Source organism: Corvus hawaiiensis, chromosome 17, assembly GCF_020740725.1.
Source record: "Corvus hawaiiensis isolate bCorHaw1 chromosome 17, bCorHaw1.pri.cur, whole genome shotgun sequence".
Classification (NCBI taxonomy): Eukaryota; Metazoa; Chordata; class Aves; order Passeriformes; family Corvidae; genus Corvus; species Corvus hawaiiensis.
The window spans coordinates 4,345,781-4,368,970 of record NC_063229.1 but is presented as its reverse complement, the minus strand read 5'-3'; the positions used below and the strand labels follow the sequence as shown (position 1 = coordinate 4,368,970).

The 23,190-nt window shown below is 50.7% G+C and overlaps 1 protein-coding gene across 2 annotated transcripts in view; it reads left to right on the top strand.

Annotated features, from left to right (window-relative positions):
- Positions 1-1,524: 1,524 nt before the first annotated feature.
- TOX2 (TOX high mobility group box family member 2) overlaps positions 1,525-23,190 on the top strand; it is a 159,142-nt gene continuing 137,476 nt past the window's right edge. The window contains exon 1 of one of the 2 annotated variants that reach the window (XM_048321835.1): positions 1,525-1,890. In XM_048321835.1, coding sequence (XP_048177792.1) covers positions 1,768-1,890 — 123 coding nt within the window. In that variant the 5' untranslated portion in view covers positions 1,525-1,767. Of the gene's footprint in view, positions 1,891-2,362; positions 2,539-23,190 lie in introns of those variants that run through there. The other variant, XM_048321836.1, reaches the window with a different exon arrangement.

Below are 23,190 nucleotides of genomic sequence, written 5' to 3'. Positions count from 1 at the left end.
ATGAGCATTCCCTCTGCCAGCTTGCCTTGGCATATATATGTGTATACATACATATATATATATATATATATATATATATATAGCATTCTGGCTATTAATAGCAATAACACTTTGTAACACTGGGTGTCTCAGATCAGTCTCTGTTCGAGGTCTAACAGAGGCAGATGAACGTGCAAAGTTTGACTGGGCTGAGCGGGGTAAATCTGAGGAAATGGGGCTTCATTGGGAAAAAAATGAGCTCTGAAAGGGTCTGAAAGGGAGCGATGGGGTGTCTCAGGCACTGCAAATAAATTGGGTTGTATCTGCTGGGGAGTTGCTGCACATTTGGTGATGAAATGTGTTCATTTTTGTAGGAAACAACGGAATTAAATCCTGCTTTTAGTGGGAAAGTCAATTCTGCCTTAACTGCAAAGCCACTAGCAATGACTCCACAGTATAGGAAATATAATAATTATGATAATTAATAAAGATAATAATACAGTCAAACCTTGCTAATGACTCAGAGGCTGCTTACTAATTACTGAATTTTGTGGATAAACAAGCCAGAATAATGCATCATAAAATACACTTTGTTCCATTATTTTGACATCTCTCGTTTAGCTTTAATTATTTATACTTCCTAATATACCAGTCACTCTACTTGGGAAGGTTTTACAAAAATAATGAAGCTTTAATAATGTGATATGTCAGTTCAGTATTTGCTGAAACAGGGAGACAGGAAAACCAGTCCTTTTGGGGAGTGTGTAAATCAGGAAGGGCACAGATCAGTGGAGCTCAGATATTCAAAGTTTTAATGCAAAATATTAGACATCTCTATTATGCCTTTGACTGGGAGCCCTCGGAGCAGCTTCCCTGGTGGAGAACTCCTGAAGCCGATCTGCTTTGCTGCTAAATGCAGAAGGATCAATGCTGGCTCCCCAGAAAAATCACACAGTTTGAAAAATAATAATAAATGTGAAGCAGTTTTTGTGCCCAAGTCAATTTTTATCCTTAAATCAATTTTTTCCACCACCACGAGGGCTGAAAGCTTGTTTTTCATTTAAATGAGAGCTAAGGTTTTTACATAATCACTTGATTCCTGGAGCTGGCATTCCCTTGAAACCCCAGCCCGCCTCCCCCCTCTCTGAATTTGGCAGGAACTGGCCCTACTCTTGCAACGAAAGACGCTGGAGGAAGAACTCAGCATTTATTTAGCTCAGTTTTCCAGCTCCAGAGAGTCCTGAAGGGTGCATGCTGGAAATGAGCCTTCGGAGTCATGAGGGTTTTTTCTTAAAAAAAACAACGAAAAAAAGAAAAAAGAAGAAAAAGGAAAAGAAGCAATTTCTCTTGGAGATTTGCCAGCACTCTGACTCTACCAGCCCCGTCCCAGCTCTCTGCCAGCATACGGATCTGTTGCTGCAACTTTCAAGCGTTTCCCTCTGTCTGGGGATGGGATAACGTACTGCAAAACCACTCTGTCTATAATACTCTCTCCCACTGAGCTGCTTTTCCAGAGGGATCTGTTGTGAGCCTCTGGAAGGGCGCGGGAGAGCGCGGAGCCTGCGGCAGCTGGGCAGCGAGGGGGAACCCTGCACGCCCAGCCTTTTCACCTCCGAGCATCCTCCCTCCCCACGGGCGCATTTGGGTTTTCCATGCTGCTGTGCCCTGAAAGTCCTTGCCCGTGGGAGTAGGAGGGGGATGCCAGGGAGGGTGGTCTCGGATGGAGCTGCCTTCCAGCAGCGGGAATTATAAAGACTGGGATGTGTGGAAAGCCGAGGTGGGGGGAGAATGAGGATCTCTGTGCCCTGGGGAGCAGGAAGCCAGCGCCGGGTGCGGGGGTTCAGCCTGGCTGTTCTCTCCAGGCTGGGAGAGCGCATGGGGAGGCTCAGGCCTTTCGGAAATAGGGCGCAGGTAGGGGTTCTAAATGGGGGACCTATTTGGGGTTCCTACGGGGGTCCTACTTCTGCTGGATCAGCGCGCTGGAGAGCATCCTTCATCAGCGGGTGGGCACCAGGTGCAGAGGGAAACGAAGCTGCTGGGCACCGTCCCGTGTCAGGAGAGGGCACACCGGGCACGGTGCGGGCTGTGGGGCACAGAAGATGTGACAGGGTCCCCACCGGGCAGCGGGAACCGGTGGGCTGCTGTTGCAGCCTTCCCCTCGCCGGGGCGGCCGGGGATGAAGGACGGGGAGCGCACCGGGCTCCTCCGAGGGGCTCCAGCGGCGCTGCCCGCGGTGCCCGAGCCCCCGGCGGCGGAGGAGCCGCCCGGCCCCGCCGCGAACAATAGCGGCCCCGGCGCGGGGCGGTGCGGAGCGGGGCGGGCCGGGGGCCGCCGCCCGCCCCCCCGCGCCGCCGCCCGCCCTCTCCCCGCCCTCTCCCCGCGCCAGAGGCACCGCCGCCGCCGCAGCCGGGTCCATGCCCGCTGGAGCCCCCGCCTGCCGCCGCCCGCAGCCCCGGCATGGACGTTCGGTTCTACCCCTCCGCCCCCCCCGCCGTGGGCTCGCTGCCCGGCGCGGACCCCACTTGCCTCGGGCCGCTGGATTATTATCACTGCAACAAGGTACCGGGGGGCGCGGGGGGTCCCCGGGCTCGGCGCGTCCCGCCGCTGCTCCGCGGGCACGGGAGCGGGGGACGGGGACGGAAAGTGCCAGCGGCGCCCGGCTCCTGCGGGAGGGAATTTTGAAAGTGGTCTGGAAGCGGAGCGGGGGGAGCCGTCGGGGTCCCGGGCCGCCCCGCAGCGGGCGGGGGCAGCCCGAGCCCGGGGCTCTGCTCGGCGGGGCGGGCCGGGAGCCGAGCGCGGTGTCCGTGTGTCCGTGCCGGCTCGGTTTAACCTCCGCTCCGGGAGCGCTCGGCCCGGGGCGATGCGCGGGCTGGGGGGGTTGTTGTTGCGATTGTTGTCGGGTACTTTTTCCTGTTGTTCTTCGCCGTGTTGTTGTTTTGCACCTTTTTCGCGAGCTGCGGAGCCACCGGGCCGGGTCGCGGCTCCTCTCGAGCGGGGTTCGGCCCCGTCCCTCGCCTCCGTCCCCTACCTGCCTGCGCTCTCCTGCGGAGGGAGCACCATCCCCGGGCTGGGGGTGTCCGTGTGCCCCCAGACCTCCGTCACTCGCATTTTCCCCGCTCGCTGCAGCTGCGAGGCGAAGCACCCTGCTCTTGTAACGGGAGAGGGATGCTCAGGGGATATTTGAGAGCGCGGAGGTGCTGTAGGAAATTTCCCTCATCCTAGAGAAGGCGAAGCGAAGGGGATGGATGCTACTTCAGGGATAAGGAGTTCTCTGCGAGCATCGCCTTGCTCGGTGTGGGTAAACAGCGCTGATGTTTTCAGCTACAAAGCCGTGGGATATAGATCCCTTTGGAGGGACTGGGATCATCCCAGACGTAATCCTTGCTGCCTTCCGGGCCAAATTCGGGTAATTGCGTTGAAAAAAAGTTAATAAAAGGAGAAAATGCTCTCCTGCGTCCGTACAGCAGCTCAGGATGCTCTCGGCTCACCTCACTGTTGTGATACTTTGGGATCAAACTCTTAAGACACAAGCAGAGGGGAAGGTGTTTGCCTTCCCAGACGCGGCTAATTAATCTTTATGTATCAAGATACGTATTTAACTGTTCGCTGTCATTTGGCTTATTTATCTCTTTTTATTAAGCTGTAGCGAACCGAACAGTTCTCGTTTATTTTGAGATGCCGGATTATACTGAAAGGAAACAACTTTCGTTGTTTTCGCCTGTATGTGCGTACTGCTGGCTTCAAAGTGTTTTATTGTCATCATCGTTGCTCTTAAAACACTAAATATGCTCTTACAATACTAACGAGAGCTGCTTCACCTGGGAGCAGGACATTTGTCCAGCTGAAACATCAGCCCGTAGTGTGTGAAAGCAGAAATCTGGGATCATGTGAGCGTGTGCCACTGGCAACTGCGGCTGCCCCCAAATCCTGCTGGCTTTCGGAACTCGGTTTTACCAAGAAGTTGTTGGATGTCAACACGGTTTACTTTGCCTTCCAGTGTTTTGTGCGGGAGCTGGGGCTCGAGGCCGTGCTCGCAGTGTCTCAGGCTTGGGGCTGCGGGGTCCCGTGTCCCCCCGGCAGCGCCCGGCCGAGCCTTTGGGGCGCGGGGCCCCTCGTCGTCAGCTCATCCGTGGCCTGAATCCCTGAGATTAGACCCGGATTAGGCGGTCGCAATTGATCCACAGGTCCTCGCTGCCGGGAGGCTGCAGGAAGTCGCCTCTTCTGGGTATGCAGCGAGCTCAGCCCCGGCGGGTGCGATGGGTGCTGGTGCTGGCCGGGGTGGATGGGACACCGGAGAGGAGCACCCCAGGTACTGACCACTGCCACCAGATGCTGCTGTTGTCACTGCTACGGAGGATCTTAAGGCAGCGGCAGAAGAAAGGAAGTGACTTACCCTTTGCTAATAGTCAGGGCGCTTCCCCCCCCCTCCCCGCTTCTTTTCTTTTCTGAGTTATCAAATGACATTTGCTGATGCACAGCCGTGCACGTTTGTCTGTGGCATGAGGCTGCTGGAATGAAGCCAGGAATGAAATGGGCTGACTCTGTTTCCCTGACAGACTGCAGGTATAAGGGTTGTAACTTCAGCACCAGACCGTGGAGCAGGAGGAAGTGTCTCCTGCTGCTTTCCCTTCGGGTAACTCCGGCAGGTGCGGGGTGGGACCCAGCCGAGGATCACCAGCAGCCTGCTGTTCTCTTGTGCCTGCCATGGAGAGCACTTCCTGAGCTCTCCTGCTTCCTGGAGCCACATGGGATACTGGGAAACTCCAGAACCTCACACCGGTCCCAACCCCATTGCTCCTGTCCGGTGCTGGTGGCTCAGCCCAGGGCTGGGCTGAGACAGTGTCTGCCTCAAAGCATTTCCACTTAAAAAGCTACCGAGGAGGGTAGGGTGGCCTGGAAAAATCAGAATTCTCCCACTATGGTGTGCAGATACCCCGGACAAAATCCATCTCTAGGAAGGACCTGGGCAAGGAGAACTTACAGGCTCTTTGCTGTCCTCCTGCTTCCCTGAGTTTATGGGGGGGCTCTAAAGCCCGTTGATTTAAAAGGCTTGTTTTGTTCAGGTTTTTTTTGTTTTGTTTTGATTTTCCTCTTCATTTATTTATTTATTTATTTAGGGGGAGGCAGCAAAGCTGGGCTGTGCAGTGTCACTGTGCATAAATAACTCGCTGGGAGCACGGCGGAGCTCTGCCATCGCCGTGAGCTGCCTTAGCCCAAAGCAGCCTGAAACGTTAATGGAATTGTTTTGTGCACTTACTGGACATGATATTGTTACCGGGAGGTCTCCAGTCTCGCCTGCACGCTGCAGTCAGCCACAATTCCTCTTTGCAGCTACACAGGGGCCTACTGCATATCAGCATTTCCATTTCTGAAAGGACAAGGGATGTTTAGAGGGGTAATGAAATGGGAGTGTGTGTTCAGCAGAGGCCTCCCCAGAATGAGGGCATTTTCACCCTTTCTTTAACTGCTTCCACAGCACCCCTGGTTTCCCTGGAAGGGCTGGCCACTGGGAGGGATGGAGAAGGTAGTGAGGGGCTGGACACCCACAAGTGGGTAACGAGAGCCCTTCTGCCCCATCAGGCAGGGTGAGAAGGAGCCCTCCCTGCTGCCGACTGCATTTGGTGAGGAGATCTGATGGATCAGGAGTGCTGGTGGCATCGAAGCCGGTGAAAAGGGCTCCCTGTATAAACCAGTCCCTGTCACTGGTGATCCTGCACAGAGCAGCCTGCCATGGAGCTGGGAAGCGGAGCCGGCCCCAAACTTCCCGGTGCCCAGGGAGCTGCTGCTCGCAGCCTGGAGGACTGAAGCTCCTTGGCAGGATTTTTAGGGCTGCAGAGTGCTCAGCCCAAGGTGTGGGGGTGATAAGGAGCCACCTGAGAGGACAAGCTGCAATGAGCATTTCCCACTTCAGAGTGCTGGCCCCTCCATCCTGTGGGCTGGATCCAGGACCTGCTCCATCATTGGGGCAGCAGGAACACCTCTGGTGTCTGCACAGGACCACCAGGGACTGGGGAGGTTCAGCTGAAAGTGTGAGGAGCCCTCATCCAACCTGCGACACCCGTCCCTGTCATCGGCCACCTGAGCGCTGCTAAAGGAATCACCTACCTCTGTTTTGGGTTCCTCATTTACATTTGTGTCTAAAGCCCTTTTTCTGTCCTCTCTGGCCTTTTTCCTGGGGCTTTGGTACCTGCTGCAGATCCCTTCCTGCTCGCTTGTCAGGAAAGCTTTCACAGGGTTTTGAGCTGTTTGTGTACAGTGCTGGTGTTTTGGGTGAGAGCACCTTGTTCCTGCACCACCTAAGGGGGTGTTGCCCCTTTTGGGGCATTTTCCCATCCCTCCAAGTGCTTTGAGAAAGTGTGGGGATTTTTCCCACTTGACCTCTAGGGAGATTCTGCAGCTGTATTTCACAACATGTAAACCATGGTAAAAAAATGTGCATTTTAGTAACACCGAGGCTCGTTCTGCTCTCAGCAGAGCTTTAGCACCAGGATCTGGTGTGCTGGCTGATGCACCAGCATGGAAGGGTTTTTCCTAGATCCTAAATTGTGTGGGGGGGTCCACAAAATTCAACAGGGAGTTTTTCCTTCTCAGCCCAGGCAAAATTGCCTTGGCAAGGGAGGCCTGTGACAGGAATCCTGCCAGAGCACGGTACCCTGCGCTCTTTCATGCAGGCTGTGCAAGGATGCTGTGATGCAGGAGGAGTGATCCTGCTCCCTGCTCCCCAGGGGCATCTTTGGGGAGTGAATTATCATCTCTATTCTTCCTGCAGAAATAAATTTAAATATAAATTCTTCCCGGTTGCTTCTGGTGTTACAACGATCAGACTGGGTCAGCACGATGCTCGATTTCCCACCAGCGGAATTGATGGGGATTGATGGGGGGCAGGAGGAGGAGGACCCAGCCTGGGAATACCAAATCCACACTGCTGTGAGACCCTGGGAGTGCCCATGGTCCTTGGGAGCCCCTGTGCTGGGGGGCCCTGTTATTACCCCTGCAGCGTTTCTGTAGGACTCATCAGCACCATCAAACCTCTCCCCAAATTTTCCTAGTAGGATGCTGCAGCTTTGCCTTTCCAAACACACCCTGTCTCTTGCCTTTTAGGCTGATAAATTGACAACAATTATTTTGCCAATACACTGTCATAAATTATGGATAATTAAAATCTACTGGTCTTGTGATGGGTATTAATCTGCAACCAATGCTCTCTTCTTCTTTTAAGAACCCTTCAGAAATGGGATCTGAGCTGGTACGAGCCCGAGTCGATGTAGCAAATGCATTTCTGTGAAATGTTCTGTTTTGACTTTTACAATAAATTGTACATTGCAGTGATAAACATGGTCCCTTTTTCCCTGTTCCAGAACTGCTTTGCCATTCTGGAAGATAAAATGCATTCTTTCCCTTCCTACTTCCGAAGCCAACTCTGTTTTGAAGTAGCATAAATCTTTCCTTGGAGATGGAGGATTTTGGATGGAGAACAAAGTCCAGCAGATTTTTAATTTGGGGCCCATCTCATTCTCATTTGGCAGGCAGCTCCTGTTGATTTGCAAATGTAGATTTTTTTTTTCCAATTTTTTTTCTTTTAGGCCCTGAATGTAGGCAAGGGCTTCCTCTGAAAAGTGTTTGAGCTACTCAGTGGGACAACCCTGCGTTCTCCAGAGTGGTCTTTGATGGGTTGCTCAGCAGAAAGTGTTTGAAGCTCCATTTTTTGCCTTGGGCTTTAAGTCAGGGATTGGGAACTAAATAATGAATGTCCATCCATTCATAGAAAATGTTGTTCTCTCTGCATGCACAGAAGGGAGGCTTTAATCTGGTTGTTTTGGGAACAATGGGAGATGTTTTGAAGACCAGTCCGACTTGTGTATAACAAGATGTTTGTTTGGGCTGCTTCTGAATAACCTTGTCCAGGGCCTGATCCATGGAAGTCCTTGTAGCAGAGGAGATATCACGAGACAAAAAAGACAGGATCAAAACTGTACAAGTTTCTCTGATTTATTTATGATTCCTCAAATCAATGATTGTCCCCTGAATCAGTGTTCCAAAGCCTGTGGGTGTTACATCACCGTGACTGCAGGGTAAATCCATGAACAGCTCTGTGCTTGGACCTCTGAGCCTGCAGCAGGCACCAGGATCAGCCTGTGCATCTGTAATGGAGAAAGCATTCCATGAATAAACTGTATTTCCCTTGTAACAGACCAGAGCATCCTATAACTTGGGGAGTGCACGGCTGATCCTCGTGCCAGGGCAGTGGGAGAGCACCTGGAACCTTGCAGAGCTCTTCCAGCTTTTCCTCGTTGTGAGGGTGGGCACTGCCCGCTCCTTTCCTGGGGGTCGTTGTTACCCCTGTGAGATTTCTGCAGCATTTGCAGAAAAATCTCTATTTTCCTTCTGCCTTCGCTTTGCATCTCTTTCCTGCTGGGCACAAGGAGTGTGAGGTGAGGATGCTCCACCACCACAGACCAGCCTCACTGGGAGGGGGGAGTGTTTTCCCCTTGAGGTGCAATTTTTCCCTATTACGCTTGTGCTCCTCTGTTGTTTTTTTTTTTTTTACAAAATGAGCTTCAAATGCTTTTACCATAAGTTGGGTTATATCTTGCAGTATAAATGAAGCATATAATTGTGTTTTCCTAACAGCTCCACATTAAAAATAAGTTATTGTGTTGCTAATGTGTTTTTCCTGACAATTTTCCATCCGGTGAGTGCGAGGCTTCTGTCTGAACTGTCATGCAGCAGCACCTCTGCCTCCTCTTGAGCTCTGATTCAGTATTCCTCAAGTCAGGCTGAAGTGTTAGTGTGATTAGAGCTTTCATACTATTAATCCCTAATTGGAGGTTGGAGCTCTAATGTTCCACCTTTGTGATTTTACACTCGTTTTAATATAATTAAATAATGCATAATGTATGTTCTATAATATTGCACATAAATTATATGTGACATATACTGTATTCTACGGTGTATATAAATTAGCTGTTATCTAATAGATGATCTAAATTATATGATGTATTATATATTGTACATGTCATTATAGTGGATACTTGGGGCTACAAAGCTCAGCTTCAGCAGGAAGAAATCTCTCAACAAAACTTACTGGAACAAGCACTGATCACACCACCCTTTAAAAAACAGGAAAAAAATTGGTAGAAAACAGCATTAAATTGCCTGATTTTGCAGCTATAAGACCAGATTTAAATATATTAATTGTCTGCCTCCCCCATACCTTTTCCTATTGTTTCCCTCTGGAGGTTTTGTTCTGACGGATGCCATTTCTTCCCTGAAAAATGGCCCTGGCTGCCGCGGTGCTGCAGGCGAAATCTTTGCGTTGTGCCACAGAATCTCTCTCCGCCGTCCTCATCTTTTGCATGGATTGCTTGACCTCTGCAGATATAATTAAATCTCTTCCTGACGACTGTGAGATTGCAGCTCGGCTCCGTGGTGAAGGGAACCGGGAGGGAAGTGTTAAACGGGGCCCCGGGCCAGGAATTGTTCTTATGGAGAGGTTATTGGAGCGCTGGTTTGTGTTGGTAGCTGCACGTGGCTCCAGAGGAACCTGACTTGCAGAAATCGGGCCAGCCTTGGTCCGAGGCAGCTTCTTGACCTCTAATTCTGGGCTGGACGTCGACACAGGAGGTTGAATTTTGCCAGTGTTTAAACTGTAGAAGGTTTAATTCTTTTCTGTTGGTTTGAGGACTCAGCCCCTTGCTCTCATGCTGCCTTTTTCCCTGGGTTCCTAAGGATCTCATGACCTCGCAGGTGCTAGAAAAGGGGGGTGACAGTTTGAGGACCTGTGGGGTGGGTGGCAGAAGTTGCTGCAGCTCTGCCCTGAGCCTCGTCTCCCCATTCCTAACGAGCATCATCTTGCAGGCAGCAGAGACCCTCAGCCTCGAGGAGAAGGTCTGGGACAGCCCTTGCACTGTGGTGCTCAGGGGAGGTGGAGGACAAGCCCTGGCATGTGCCACCCTCCCCTCTGGTGATGTGCCACCATCCTCACTGTCACCCAGGTTGTATTTTCCCCATGACCCCATGGATCCTGTTCCACCCCCAGTGGCAAGGAGCACTTTTTTATCAGATTAGCTGGATCACATTAGCAGGTTTCTCTTCCCACAAAACCTACCGATGAGTCAGAGTTTCCATCCCCGTCTGGGCTCGTCAGGGAGGCTCCATCCCCTTTCTTTCCAGCTGTCTGCCTGTGCATGGTGCTTTTCCTCTCCACTTTAGAAAAAACAATCATCTTCCTCTCCATCTCTGTTCTTGCCAGTGGCCAAGGCTGGGAGATAAGAGCTGTGTCATGGCTCTGCCTTTTATCCTCTTCAGGAATGGCCTAGATCTCCCTCTCCAGAAGCAGCAGCTCAGTTCAGGCCCCCCCAGATATTTGGGGGTTATTTTAGGATTAATTTGAGCCACCCTGAGCATCCCTTGCAGGAGATCCAGGTCCGTGGAGAAGTGCAAGCAGAGCCTGGGACATCTGAAAGGCTTCTCTCTTCCAAAGATGTGGATCTCCATGTTTATACCGATGTAACAGTTTCGCCATTCCAGCCAGGGTCACCCAGCAGTTTATTCCTGAACATCTCCCTCTCCCTGGGAAGGTGGTAGGGCTGTGTGGGCTCTTTGGGAGTTGTCAAGCCTTTTGAAAACCCTCCAATGCAACAGTTTTAGTGTGAAGGATGCTGCTGCGAGGGGGAGGACTTTGTGGTAGTGGAGAGCTTAGCCTCATGTGGTGCTGGTCCATGTGGGGAGCTGGTGGAGCTCAGTCCTGTTCCAGCAGTGCAGGCTGAGCTCCTTTCTCCCCTGAGAGCTGAACTCTTGGTCAAGGATGAGCTGTTTGATTCCATACACCATCACCTCTCCTTTGTGCCATGGGGAAGATGCTCCCAGGGACCTTTGTGGTGCTGTGGGAGGGTGCAGGGCGGGCTGCTGAAAGCCCCCAACGTAAGAAGGACCTGGAGCTGCTGGAGCCAGTCCAGCGGAGGCCACGGAGATGCTCCAAGGGCTGGAGCCCCTCTGCTCTGGAGCCAGGCTGGGAGAGCTGGGAGTGCTCACCTGGAGGAGAGAAGGATCCAGGGAGAGCTCAGAGCCCCTTCCGGGGCCTACAGGGGCTCCAGGAGAGATGGAGAAGGACTTTGGACATGGGTCTGGATTACAGCTCAACAGGGAATGGCTTTAACCTGCCACAGGGCAGGGTGAGATGGGATATTGGGAAGGAATTGCTCCCTGTGAGGGTGGGCAGGCCCTGGCACAGGGTGCCCAGAGCAGCTGTGGCTGCCCCTGGATCCCTGGCAGTGCCCAAGGCCAGGTTGGACGGGGCTTGGAGCCACCTGGGGTAGTGGAAGGTGTCCCTGCCCATGGCAGGAGGTGGCATGAGATCCAGCCCAAACCATTCTGTGATTTTGTTGCATTGCTTACAGTTACTGAACCCTAACATATTTTTTTATTTTTATCAACAAATAACAAATCCCTTCCCTGTTTCTCAGTTTTCTTGGGTGCTCCCTTGAACAGAGGGACTTTATACACTGAGCCATCTCAGAACATTGTGCCTGGAGTGGAAGAATGATGTATTTTTAGGGAATTAGATCTGTAGTCCCTACTGTCAGAAGAGGGGCAGCGTGCCCCGGAGTCTTCAACAAAAAGAGGAGAAACTTTGACAGCATGGAAATAAAATGTACGAAAACTTTAGTGACTTCTAACTGAATTATCTTGGTTTGTCTCAGCTTATGCAATGGCCCAAAAAAGTATTAGAATACTGTATGAAGAAGAAGAAGTACTGGGAAGAGGTGGGACATAAAGCACAGAAACTGGGGCTTGTAGCACTGGAAAATATTCCCCCCCAGTCGGATCCTGCTCTGTTTGTCCATGCTCAGCCCAGGAAGGCAACTTTTCCCCTGCTGCATTATCTTGTCTCTAAATGGCGTTCAAAGGAGAAGAAGAATGTGCTGTTAAAAATATCAAACTTTTGGGAATGGCTGGCAGACTTTAGCACTGATAAGCATTGCTGATTGAAGATCAAACAGCCCTTGAAGAAAAACCTTCCAGCGAGCGCCATGGGTCCGGCCCTGCAGCCAGACAGTGAGGTCAGCCTTCAATCCAGGGATATTTAGGGACCGACACTGGAATTATGGTCTGGGCTCCTCTACCCCAGACGGATGCTGGCGACATGGTGGTTTAAACTTGATAAATCTGTTCAAGCTGAGAACAGCATTTATTACGTGCCAAGAGTCTGCGTTAGTAGGTGGTAGTTTTATATATCTAATTTTTTTTCCTCCACTTAAGATAAAGAGGAAAGGCTGCAGGTCATAATGTGAACTGAAGACTGCTGGCATTTGTTTTTTAATTAATTGACAACCTGCATTTCTGTGTCAAGGTGGCAAATTAATAGTGGGTGGCCATCTGTTTGCAAAGCAGATAGTTCTGGCTGTGCCAAACATGTGGAGTATTTAACCATTTGATTTAAATCAGATCAGAATGGTGGTGGTTTGAACACTCTATTAAGTTGGTTTTTCCATTTAAGTGCTGGGCTTTGAAAAGGGGAAAAATACTGAAATGGTCTTTTTAGCTTCGTAAACTTGCAGGCCTTTAAGTGAGTTGTTTGGCATGTTTGGCCTTCTTTTTAGGAGAGGCCAAATCCTGGTGGGAATAACAACATGGAGCTTCAATCACCTGTGGAAGTGGGGTACCAAGTCTGTGTGAGAACACCAAAGAAACAAATACATGTTAAAAATCAGAAAGCAGCTCAGGCTGCAAGGGACCTCTGGAAGTGTATTTGAGCTAATTTCAATAGCACCTTCTGGGATTGAGATGGCAGGAAAGAAAAATATCAATAGATTTTCTGCTCTAATACAGTGAGAGTCTCAGTGGTGGTGGCTGCAATCAAATGCTAAATAGAAAGTTTGCAATAAAAAGGGCTTTAAGTTAGAATTAATAAAATGTGAAATGCCTCGTTCCTTGGAAAACATGTGGTATTGACTGAGATTTAGAAATATGTCCTGGGAGCAGGGATCTGGATTGCAGGCTCCAGAGCTGGCTCTGGCATCCGTTCCCTGCATGCATTCCTATTATTTATTTATTATATTTTTAAAAAATTTTATTTTTTGCCTGGAAAGGTCACAATGTGCAAGATTGAGAGGAAAGTCGTAAAGAGCTGGAATCAAGGGCAGCCTTGCACAAAACGATCATCCTCTTTTCCCACTCCTTCACCTTCCTGTGCTGTGCATGGCAGGGGGATGATCTTTAAGGTCCTTTCCAACCCAAACTGGATTCTAAGCCAGGATCCTTGTATTGCAGGAAAATCCAAGTTTATCATGGAGACTTTCCTGATCAAGTTAGATTTTAAGTCCTGCTATCCAGAGCTGCCCTCCAGAAGCTGCACGTGAAGCCATGGATAGTTCCCATTTTCAGGAAAGCACTGCTTGAATTCCCTGAGAAATGCGAACTTTAACATCCTCGTGTTTTGAGGAATTGTCTTAGGATGTTGATGAAGCTCAACTGGAGCTTCTCATTTGCTGCCAGAGCTGGAAATCTTGGATAGCTCAGAGGCAGGAAGAGCTTGGTGCTGGATCTGGGGCTTGAGCTTGTGTCACTGTCACCATGCCATGAGCATGGGGACGGTGCCAGCTTGGAAGGGATGCTCTGCTTGGCACAAAAAGGTCTCGAGAACAGGCTGCTTCCTTGCTTAGCACAGTTACAGCAGGAAGGCTGCAGGACCCACAGGCTCCTGGAGAGCTGCTGGGGTTCTTCCCGTCCCTGGGACACCAGGCTGCAGTGCCGAGGGACCAGATGTCCTCAGAAGCCGTGAGATAGGGCTGTTGGTTGCTGTCCTGCTCTCTGGGTGTGGGCACGTGCTTCCAAAAACGTGGAGATGTGGTGCCTGGGGACATGGTTTAGTGGTGGCCTGGGCGGTGCTGAGTTGATGGTTGGACTCAATGATCTTGGAGGTCTTTGCCCACCTTTATGGTTCTCTGATTCTCTGATGGCAGTGTGGGACATACAGCAGGACAGGGGCCAGCTGGGCCACCTGAAACTGGGGGCTTCATCCCTTCGGCCATTGTGGAGCCACTAACGAGTCCAGTGGGATGATCCAGCCTTCCATGGGGCTTCTCTGGATTTGGTTTGGGCTCCTTGAGGCTGTTCCCCTGCCAGGCCAGGAGTTGGACTTTGATGATCCTTGAAAGTCACTTCCAAGTCGGAATATTCTGTGATAAACAGAACCTCCCAGAGTGAAACCCAGCAACACCAGGCTGAGCTGAGTTAAAAATGAAGACACTTGTGCGACTGAAGGTTTCGGAGTGCCGTGCATTGCTGGGCGCAGTGACAGAGCCAGGCTCTGCGGGGCTGGTTGGCCAGTGAGCTCCATGCCTTGTGTCCCTGCCTGAGCTCTGGGGAGCCCCACAGTTAGTGGGAGCTGCTCATCCCTCACAGCCCTGGAGCCCCATGAGGCTCAGCTTTGAGCCCTGGTCATGTCTGAGTGTGGCAGGCATGACTGGAGCACCTTGGTGAAGCGCAAAGCTGGGTGGGAAGGAGGTGATAACGGAAAGTTTAATTCCCTGCTCGTCTCAGCCACGATTTGGGCTTGGCTTCCCCCTGCGGAGGCTTCCCCTCTCCCTCTCTGCTGTCCAAGTGTTGCTTCTGTTGCATTTGCTATTTATTTTCTCCCTAGCCTGGGGGCTGCTGCGAGAGGTGTCTCTTTGCTCTGCCGGCTGTTCCTGATGCTTCCTTTTCCTTGCTAATACCAATTGTTTCTGCCAAAATCGCTCAGTGGTGTTATGAAAACCTCGAATCACACGCTAACGCTCCGATCCGGGGGCTCCCAAAGGCGCTGGATCGGATTCGCCCCCGCACCGGCTCCGCTGCCACCAGCCTTGTGCTGTGCCAGGGGTCCCCTGGGCTGCTGAGCCAAGGGGTGGGGTGGCACTGGCCATGACAACCCCGGCCATCTGAGCCAGCGTTGCCACTGTCACTGGCAGCTTTAGTGGGAGGCAGGAGAGCTCCCTGTGAGGCGCTCAGGGCTGGGATTGGAGCTGTTTGTAGGGCGCGGTACCTGCGGAGCAAAGCAGCGTTTTCAGCACACGGGTTTGTAGCGGTGTGGGTGGATGCTCTGGGAGGGTTCTGCTACCACTTGGTGCATCTCCACCCCATCCCTGCCCTCAGTCCAGGGCAGAGCCTGCCTGAGCAGTCCCTGTGCTTGCTGCCAGCCAGCTCGTGGAATTGGAGCTCCCGGAGCACGTTCATGGAGATACCGTGTTCCTCCAAGGCTCCGGGGTGGGCACCTCTTCTCCTCAGCCAGATAGTGTTCTACCCAAACCAGTTATTTACCTGGGACATGATATTAGCAAAATCCTAATGTGTTTCCAAGTGCTGCTTTATATGATTTGGCAGCCAGGATTCTCTCAAAAAAGAAAGAAAAAGAGAGAGAGAGATCTACCATTGCTGTGTGCCCAACCTCTTCCCCATCCACTCTACTGCTTTTGAGAGATTAAAAAGAGATTAAATCCTGCTGAGCTGGCAGGTGATGTTGATGAATGTTTGGAGGGGATTAGGGTAAATCCATTCCTCCTTCTGATTAAGCTCAAGATTTGAACTCATTGATAAAATTTGTCCAGGTTTTACCTCTGAAACCTCCTTCGAGCCGGTGAAGGTGTAAATGAAGGCAGAGGTTGTTCTCAGAGCAGAAATGATAATAAATTAGCTTTTGTAAGGCTGATGGAGGTTTCAGATTGCTCGGCATCTACAACGGTTGCAGTGTCCAGTTAATCCTCACTGCCACAGAATTAAAGGATGCCCAGGTCGGTTCCGTGGCTGGGGGAATCTGGCCTGGTGCTCCTGCTGCAGTGCAGCACAGCTGTGAGATGCTCTGCAACAACCAACCTGCCTGTGCAGGACCCTGTTTCCATGAGGCACTCGAGTTCCCACTAAGAAATGCCATTTCTCAAACTAGGGATGGCATTGAATGGACACAGCTGTGGATTGGGGCTCGGGGGCTACATCCAGCCAAAGCTCTCTGGGTGTTCTGGCACTGTTTGGGTTCTGTGGTGGCATTGCAGTGGGACTGGAGGTTAAAGAGGATGTTCTGGTAGCCTCCAGCAACTGTTGGACCCTCTGGTGTATCTGCACGCATCCTCCAGCATGGGGACAGGGATGGTGGGACTCCAGAGGGTGTTCCTACAAGGTGTCCCAGCATCCAGAGGACTGTCCTCAAAGGAACACTGAACCTGCAGCGTTGCCATTTGGGCCGAGGAGCAGTGCTGGGACTGGCACCAGCAGCGTGTGCTGGGTGGTGCTGGGGCTGCAGGAGAGGATTCTGATTCCAAACATGTATTTGGAACAAGGTTCAGCATCAGCACTGAGCGACTGTCCTGGTGGTGGGAGGAATAACCTTCACTTCCCCGTGTTGCCCGTGGTCAAATGAAGCCCTTGAGGTGCAGGAAGAGCTGCTGGGAGGGCAGGAGGGCAGTGGTGGAACCTCCACCCTGGAGGAGTTTTATAAACCAGGGCTGGGCATTGCTGCCAGAGCTCTGCACTGCCCATGGCATCCATGACATGGCAGAGAGGGGGAAAAGCTCTGTGCAAAGCCACTTGGGTGGTTTTGGTGAAGAGCTCCCACCTGCTGCTCTGTTTGGAGTCTTCCCCTGGGACTGCTCGCTCCAGAGGGCATGGCTTGGTCATCCCAGCTTTTCATCCCACCTGTGCCCACCTGAGCTCTGAGTTTCCCTGCATGGAAAGAGTGGTAGCAGCGGCAGCTTTGGGATAGCAGCTTGCAGGTATCTCTGTGCTGCTGAGCAAAACTGACATTTAGGAATCACCTGGATACAGGTAAAGGTGCCAGGTGACTGATGCTGGGTGTGATCTGGAGTTCTGGGCTCTGTCAAATAGGGCTGAAGTCAGAGGTGGTCTGGACAAGCAGTGTTGTGGCACGGAGGACACCGGGATCAGGCTTGTTCCCTGTGGAGCAAATCTGCTCCCTCTGAGCTGCTTTGGATTTATCCAGCCATAGCAGCAAACACAGCCCCCTCCCAATCCTCAAGGATGCTGCTGGGGTGGGTAGGAAGCCTGATAATGTCACAGACAACTGGGAATACTTTCAAGAACATAACTGGGAACAATTTAAAAATAATTTAGAAAGAAAGAATTTTTTGTTTCGGTGTGTCATTGGATTATATGCTTCTCTAGAAAGCAGGAGGAAAGAGATCTTGAAATTAAATGTATTATTAGACTTCCTTAACTCTCATTAATAAGGAAGATTTGGAGGGAAGTGTTTTCCAGTTTCTTCATCGTGTTCCTGCACAAGCTGGTGTTTGCCAAGCTGGTATTCTTGACTCCTTCAAGAAGAGCAAAAATGAAAGTTAAATTCCTTGTATATTGGAAAACAGCATTTGGTATCCATTGTTTGTGGTGATGGTAGTTTGTTTAAAATAAAGTTACCTTTGTATTTGCTTAGTTTGACTCTAAACAGGAGAATAATGGCTTTCATAATGTCTCTGTTAGAGGAGTATTGTTTGAAAGCACTTTGGGCTTACATTAGTTGAGTGCAAATGAATTCCTGCTCTGGAGCAAGCAAACCCCAGCAGGGCTGGATGCTGGGAGCTGCCAGTGTGATGTGGGGATGTGCATCACACAGGTCTCTGGGGGCCAGTTCTTGATGTAATTCTTCATGCTCCTCATCTTCCCTCCTCTCTTCACTCACCTCAGTGATGCAGCATCTCACCCCCACAAATAGGTTTCACATTTACATCTGGAACTGGGGGGCACTGGGCAGCGTGAGGAGGGCAGCCAAGAAGCTTTTCAGTGCTTTAAATAAAGCCTCTCCATGTGTCAGCACATGAGTAAACAGACTTTGGTGAAATAACTTCTATGTGCTCATCTGAACAACAGCAGACACTTGCAGTTTGGGGGATTTCTTGGTTTGCTTTTTTCCTAACTGTGATGGGAAAATGGGAAGCAGTAGGAAAGCGCTCACTGCTGGTGCTGGGTGTGTCAGGAATTGCATCAGTAGCTCTGGGGTGTGTGAGGTGCCTTGAGTGAGCACCAGAGGCTCCTGTGCACCCGTGTCCAGAGCCAGCTCCCAGAGCTGTAGATACACACACAGGGTGGGAGCTGAGGCTGCTGAAAACTCAGCACAGGCTGCTTTTCCAGCAGGTTCCAATGATGTGGCTGCTCCTGGATCCCTGGCAGTGTCCCAGGCTGGGTTGGACAGGGCTTGGAGGACCCTAGGATAGTGGAAGGTGTCCCTGCCCATGGCAGGGGGTGGATTGAGATGGGCTTTAAGGTCCCTTCCAACCCAACCCACTCCGTGGTTCTGTGTAACACAGCAGGTGTGAGGAGAACAGCAGCTGGGGGCTCTGCTGTCCCCATGCCCATTGCAAGCAGCTGTTCAGACCCATGTAAATGTTCTGTTCAGCCACAGAACAGCATGGCAGGGGACACATGACACATGCAGTCAGGGACCACCTGCTTGCCTCTTTTCCCTTCCCAGAAAATAATGAGGACATTTTCTTAAAAAGCAGCTAAATGCATTAGAAAGAGAAGCCCAGATGTCTTTGTGCAAAGGTGCCAATGCTTTTATTTTAAGCTTAATGTTGCATTTAGTTTGTTATCTGCGAATTATAAAACGTGGGTGGGGATGACTTGGATATCCTGCTGGAGGGATTAGCTCCCCACTGTGAGCAGGGGCTGTTTTCTGGGCAGGACTGGCTGGGATGTGCTGCTGGGGCAGCTCTGGACTCTGGAGCTCTGTTCCACAGCTTCCCCCAGGATGCAGCGTTCCAGTGTTGGTTGTGGCAATGCCCCTTTTCTGTCCCAAAGTGAAACAGAGCTCATAGCTGGTGCGAAGCCATGAAATTATGGGTGGTAAAATGCTGTGCAAGCTCCAGCTCTTGCATATTCGGTTCTTAAAGGGGGCCAATAAAGATGGGGACAAACTTAGGCAGGGCCTGTTGCTATAGGACAAGGGGTGATGGTTTTAAACCAAAAAAGGGTCAATTTAAACTGGATATAAGGTAGGTTTGGTTTTGTTTTTTTCACAGTGACAGTGGTAAAATACTGGCACAGGGTGCCCAGAGCAGCTGTGGCTGCCCCTGGATCCCTGGCAGTGTCCAAGGCCAGGTTGGACGGGGCTTGGAGCAGCCTGGGATAGTGGAAGGTGTCCCTGCCCATGGCAGAGGGATGAAACTGGATGGGCTTTAAGGTCTCTTCCAACCCAAACCATTATTTCTGGCGAGGAAGTACCCAGAGGATGCAAACCTCCCTGCCTGCTTTGCAGGCAGATGTGCGGTGGTGGCTGTGGAGTCTCCCAGCTCTGCATGAGCAGAGGATACAGATGAGCTCTGCTGGCTTCCTCTGTGGCTCCTGTGGGTACAGAGCTCTGTGTCAACTTAGGAGCTCGGGTGTTGGGTATTGTTGCAATGACGTGTGGCCCAGCAGAGTTTTGAAGCCGCAGCTGAAGAAGGTCCTACTGGACACTTAGGATGGTTCCTAAAAGATATATCTGAGATGGACAAAGAGTGTGGATATGTGGGTGTTTAAGGGAGAGAGAAATCCTACTCCTACCAGGGAATTTCTTTCCAGGGTTATTTTTCAGAAGAATCCCAGTGCTGTGAGTTCTGCATTACCAGTGTGGACACATGGTACCCCAGAGCAGAGCAGGGCCCTGCCCTGTGTGCTGGGACAGGTGTCTGACACCAGACTGATCCTCCCTGTCCTGATGCCAGGGAAATCCATGTTCTTGCAAGCCCTGGCTTGGTGAGATTGCAGCTGGGCTGTGGCCTCTCCCTCTGCTTTGATGGGGAGTTTGCACTCTGGGCAATCATCAGATAATCATAAGAAAGTACAGAGGTGATGCAAGTGAGAAAGTGTGGTTTGAGCTCAGCTTTAGCTTCAGAAGACCTTGAGAACATCAATGCCATCAGCATCCTCCAGCTGTGTTACACAGAGGCTGATGCAGGCACCAGTGGTTTGCACCAGGCTGCTGCCCTTGGCAGAGGCTCTGAAACAAATGGCACTGGTCAGACAGCCCTGGGGGGCTGCAAAAAAATGTGACTTCAGCCATCAAAGAGTCAATTCCGCCTCTGAATCCCTGGGCACTGTGGTTGATTAATTTGTGGAGTGGGTTCCTGAAGCATTCTGAGGCACGTGGCTCTGGTTTTACCAAAATCATCAAAGCTGAAAAATTCATCAATCCTATTCCTTCCTCCCAGTGACCACACACTTGGCAAAATTCCCCCATTTTCCTTCCTCTTTCTCTGTGTGTGAGGTGTCCCAGCTTCTCACATGAAGGGTTGCAGGGAGGAGGATGCTGCCTGTGCTGTGGGATCCCTGGGCACTGATCTGAGCCATGACAGAATGGAGCTCCAGCTCTCCAGGCTTGCAGGATGCTCCCTGTTTAGCATGTTGTCTGTTTCTTTTCCTTTTGGAAAACTGTGGAAAAAAATAGTAGAAGAGGAATTTACCTATTTTCAGGCTCCTTGCCTTGCTCCAGTGGTGAAAGGGTTAATGGGAGAGGTGGCCACTGGACTGGTAACCACTGTCCCCATGGGTTTTGCTGAGTTCCTAAGCAATGAGCTTCGGCTCTGGAGTAAGATCCATGGTTTTGGTGAATCTCATGGGCTGCACAGCTGTCCTGTGTCCATAAAACTGGGGCTTCTCAGGGAAGGGTGGTGCTGACAGAGGGAATTTCCCCAGTGCGTGGCCAAGTCACTGCTGAGTGGTGGCATCAGAGGAGGGTCCCTGGAGCCCCCACAGGGTGTTGGCTCGGATTGGTGTCTCTGCATCTGCCTGGGATGAGGGAGCTGTACAGGGGAGGAAGGGGTTGAGGTCAGTGCAGTGTCTAACAGCGGTGAGCACCTGGCTGTGCAGGGAGACCTTTCTGTTGCACTCTGCTCTTTCCATGTAAAGGATTGCAAAGATCAAGCCTGGACCAGGACAGAGACCCCACTCCCCTGGCACAGAGGAGGTGCTCAGATCCGTCTCCAGGCCTGTGTCCTGTCCTCAGAGCCTTCTCTGATACTTTGGGGCTCCAGCTTGTGTTCCCACCTTCACCGATCCTGAGCACCAAGGAATGTGTGAATGGGAAGGAAAGAAGCTCCAGTTTACCCACATTTGTCACACTTGATATGAGCAGACTTTAATAATGAAAAAAAAAAAGAAAGAAAAAAAGAAAGAAAATCTTCTAGCATGAAGCCCAAGAGATGGGTGGATTTAAGTGCTATTAAGAGATTACTGGTAATGCCCAGCTGTGTGTGTTGGTTCAGCTGCGAGGCAGCAGCAGCAGCTCAGCAGCACAGTCTCATTCCTCTTGCAAGTGCAGCCCATCCCTGAACTGTGGAGCCCCATCTCTTCTCAGCAAAGGCTCTCTGGTGTCCCCATCTCCTCTATCTTTTCCTCTCTGCTTGTTGCATCAGGCTCCAGGAGCCCTGCCGGCAGCATCCACGGGGATGGGAGGGAAGCTTTCCCTGGGATGTCCGTACTTTGATCAAGATGCCACTTGCTGTGGGACATGGACCTGCAGCCCCAACATTCCTGGTGTTGAAGGATGAAACAGCTCCTGGCACTGCTCCTCAGGAGGTTGTGGCCTGAGGTCAGGGTGAGGGGCCTCAGGTGGAAGGTTTGTGTTCAGTGGCTTTAGTTTAAGTCCTTCACATTTCCTATCACAGCTCCTTGATGACGATGATGATGAGTGCTTCTCTCCACCAAGTCACTTTTGGTGGTGAATTAAATCACTGCATTTCCCCCCCACCCTTTCCAGTATTCAGTGTTCTGAGCTAAATTAGAATAGGAATCTTTTCAAACCATTCCCTTAATAAAAGTATTTAGTTAATAGATGATGCATAGCTCACACAGCTTGCAAGAATCTGACATGAGGTATCATAATATTATGATATTTAACAGCAAAACCTACTGCATTATCAACTTACCTCTATAGCATGGAGGAGGCAACAGCTGAGGCATAAAAACTAATGCTTCAGTGTGACAGAGCTAAAATTGAACTTGGCAATTACCGCGTGCCTGATTCGCAGTATTGTGAAGTGAAGCTACTATATAAATCAGCTCCAGTAATCACAGGGTTTAAAATTAGTCAGTTACTATTAACTCTGCCAGTGTTAGCATATGCTGAAGAATTATAAAAGTGAAAGGTATGGAATATCTAAAGTACAGGTTTAAAGTAAACCACTTGAACAAGCTCCCAGTGGGAGGATTTGAAGTTCATGCAGAAGTGAGGTTTTGGATACTCTGACAAAGGGTTGTGGAACACATTTAATTGCACATTGCTGTCTAATCTTTTGAATGCTTAACATCCTTTCGAAAGCACCTTTTCATGTTCCCAAGACTTTCACAGTTCACAGAGGGTAGACTGATGATTGAATTTAATTTTTCCTCCCCTACAGGATTTTTTTTTCAGAGCAGCGCAATTCAAATAGTTTGCAGAGCTCTTCAATGCCAGGCATAGAAAAAAGGAAACAGCAGGATAATGTTTTAAAATCATTATGGGGAAGTGAAAGGCTGCTCTGAGCACAGCACAGAAATTAGCAACTGCTATGATTGCTAAATTTTTATTCCATGCAAAATTCATGGAATTTGCTGCTATGAAAAATAAGGGAGTCAAGTTATTTAATAGGATTCTAAATTATGTAGGATGCACAAATATTTTATATGGGGCAGGGAGCTGTGTGTGTTTCTGTAGGAGAGCGGGAGCTGGGAGCAGCTCTGCTGGGGTCAGGTGGCTGCTGCCCTGTCCAGTCCTGCTCCCTCATTCCTCTGCTTCATATCAACGTTTTCAGCTCCATTTTGGAATTAACACTGTTTTGGCCTCAGTGACACCTGACTGTGACGAGTGTGCTTGGGTCTGTGACCTCTGGAAGCTTTCTAGGAAGGGTGAGGACAGGCAGCTGCCTTGCAGCAGGGTCTGTGCCCCTTGCTCTGGGCTTGCTCTGTCGGGGGACGTGTCACCACGTGCTTCCTCTTCTGATCACAGGGACCTCGTGCTTGTGGCTTTTGTTGTCGGGGCTGTGCTGTCCCGGGGTGATTCTGAATGAGTTGCATCCAGTGTCAGAGTGATGGAAGGGATGGCACAGTCCCCCCGGGTCTGTCAGCCTGCCCTGGGCTGCTCCTAAAGGATTCTCTGGCACTTGGTCTCATTTCAAATGCCTCAGTCCCTGGTTTCTCCCTCTTGCATCCCCTCCAGGGAAGGTGGGCTGCAGTCTGATGGGGTTTCCATCAGAAAAGCTGGATGCT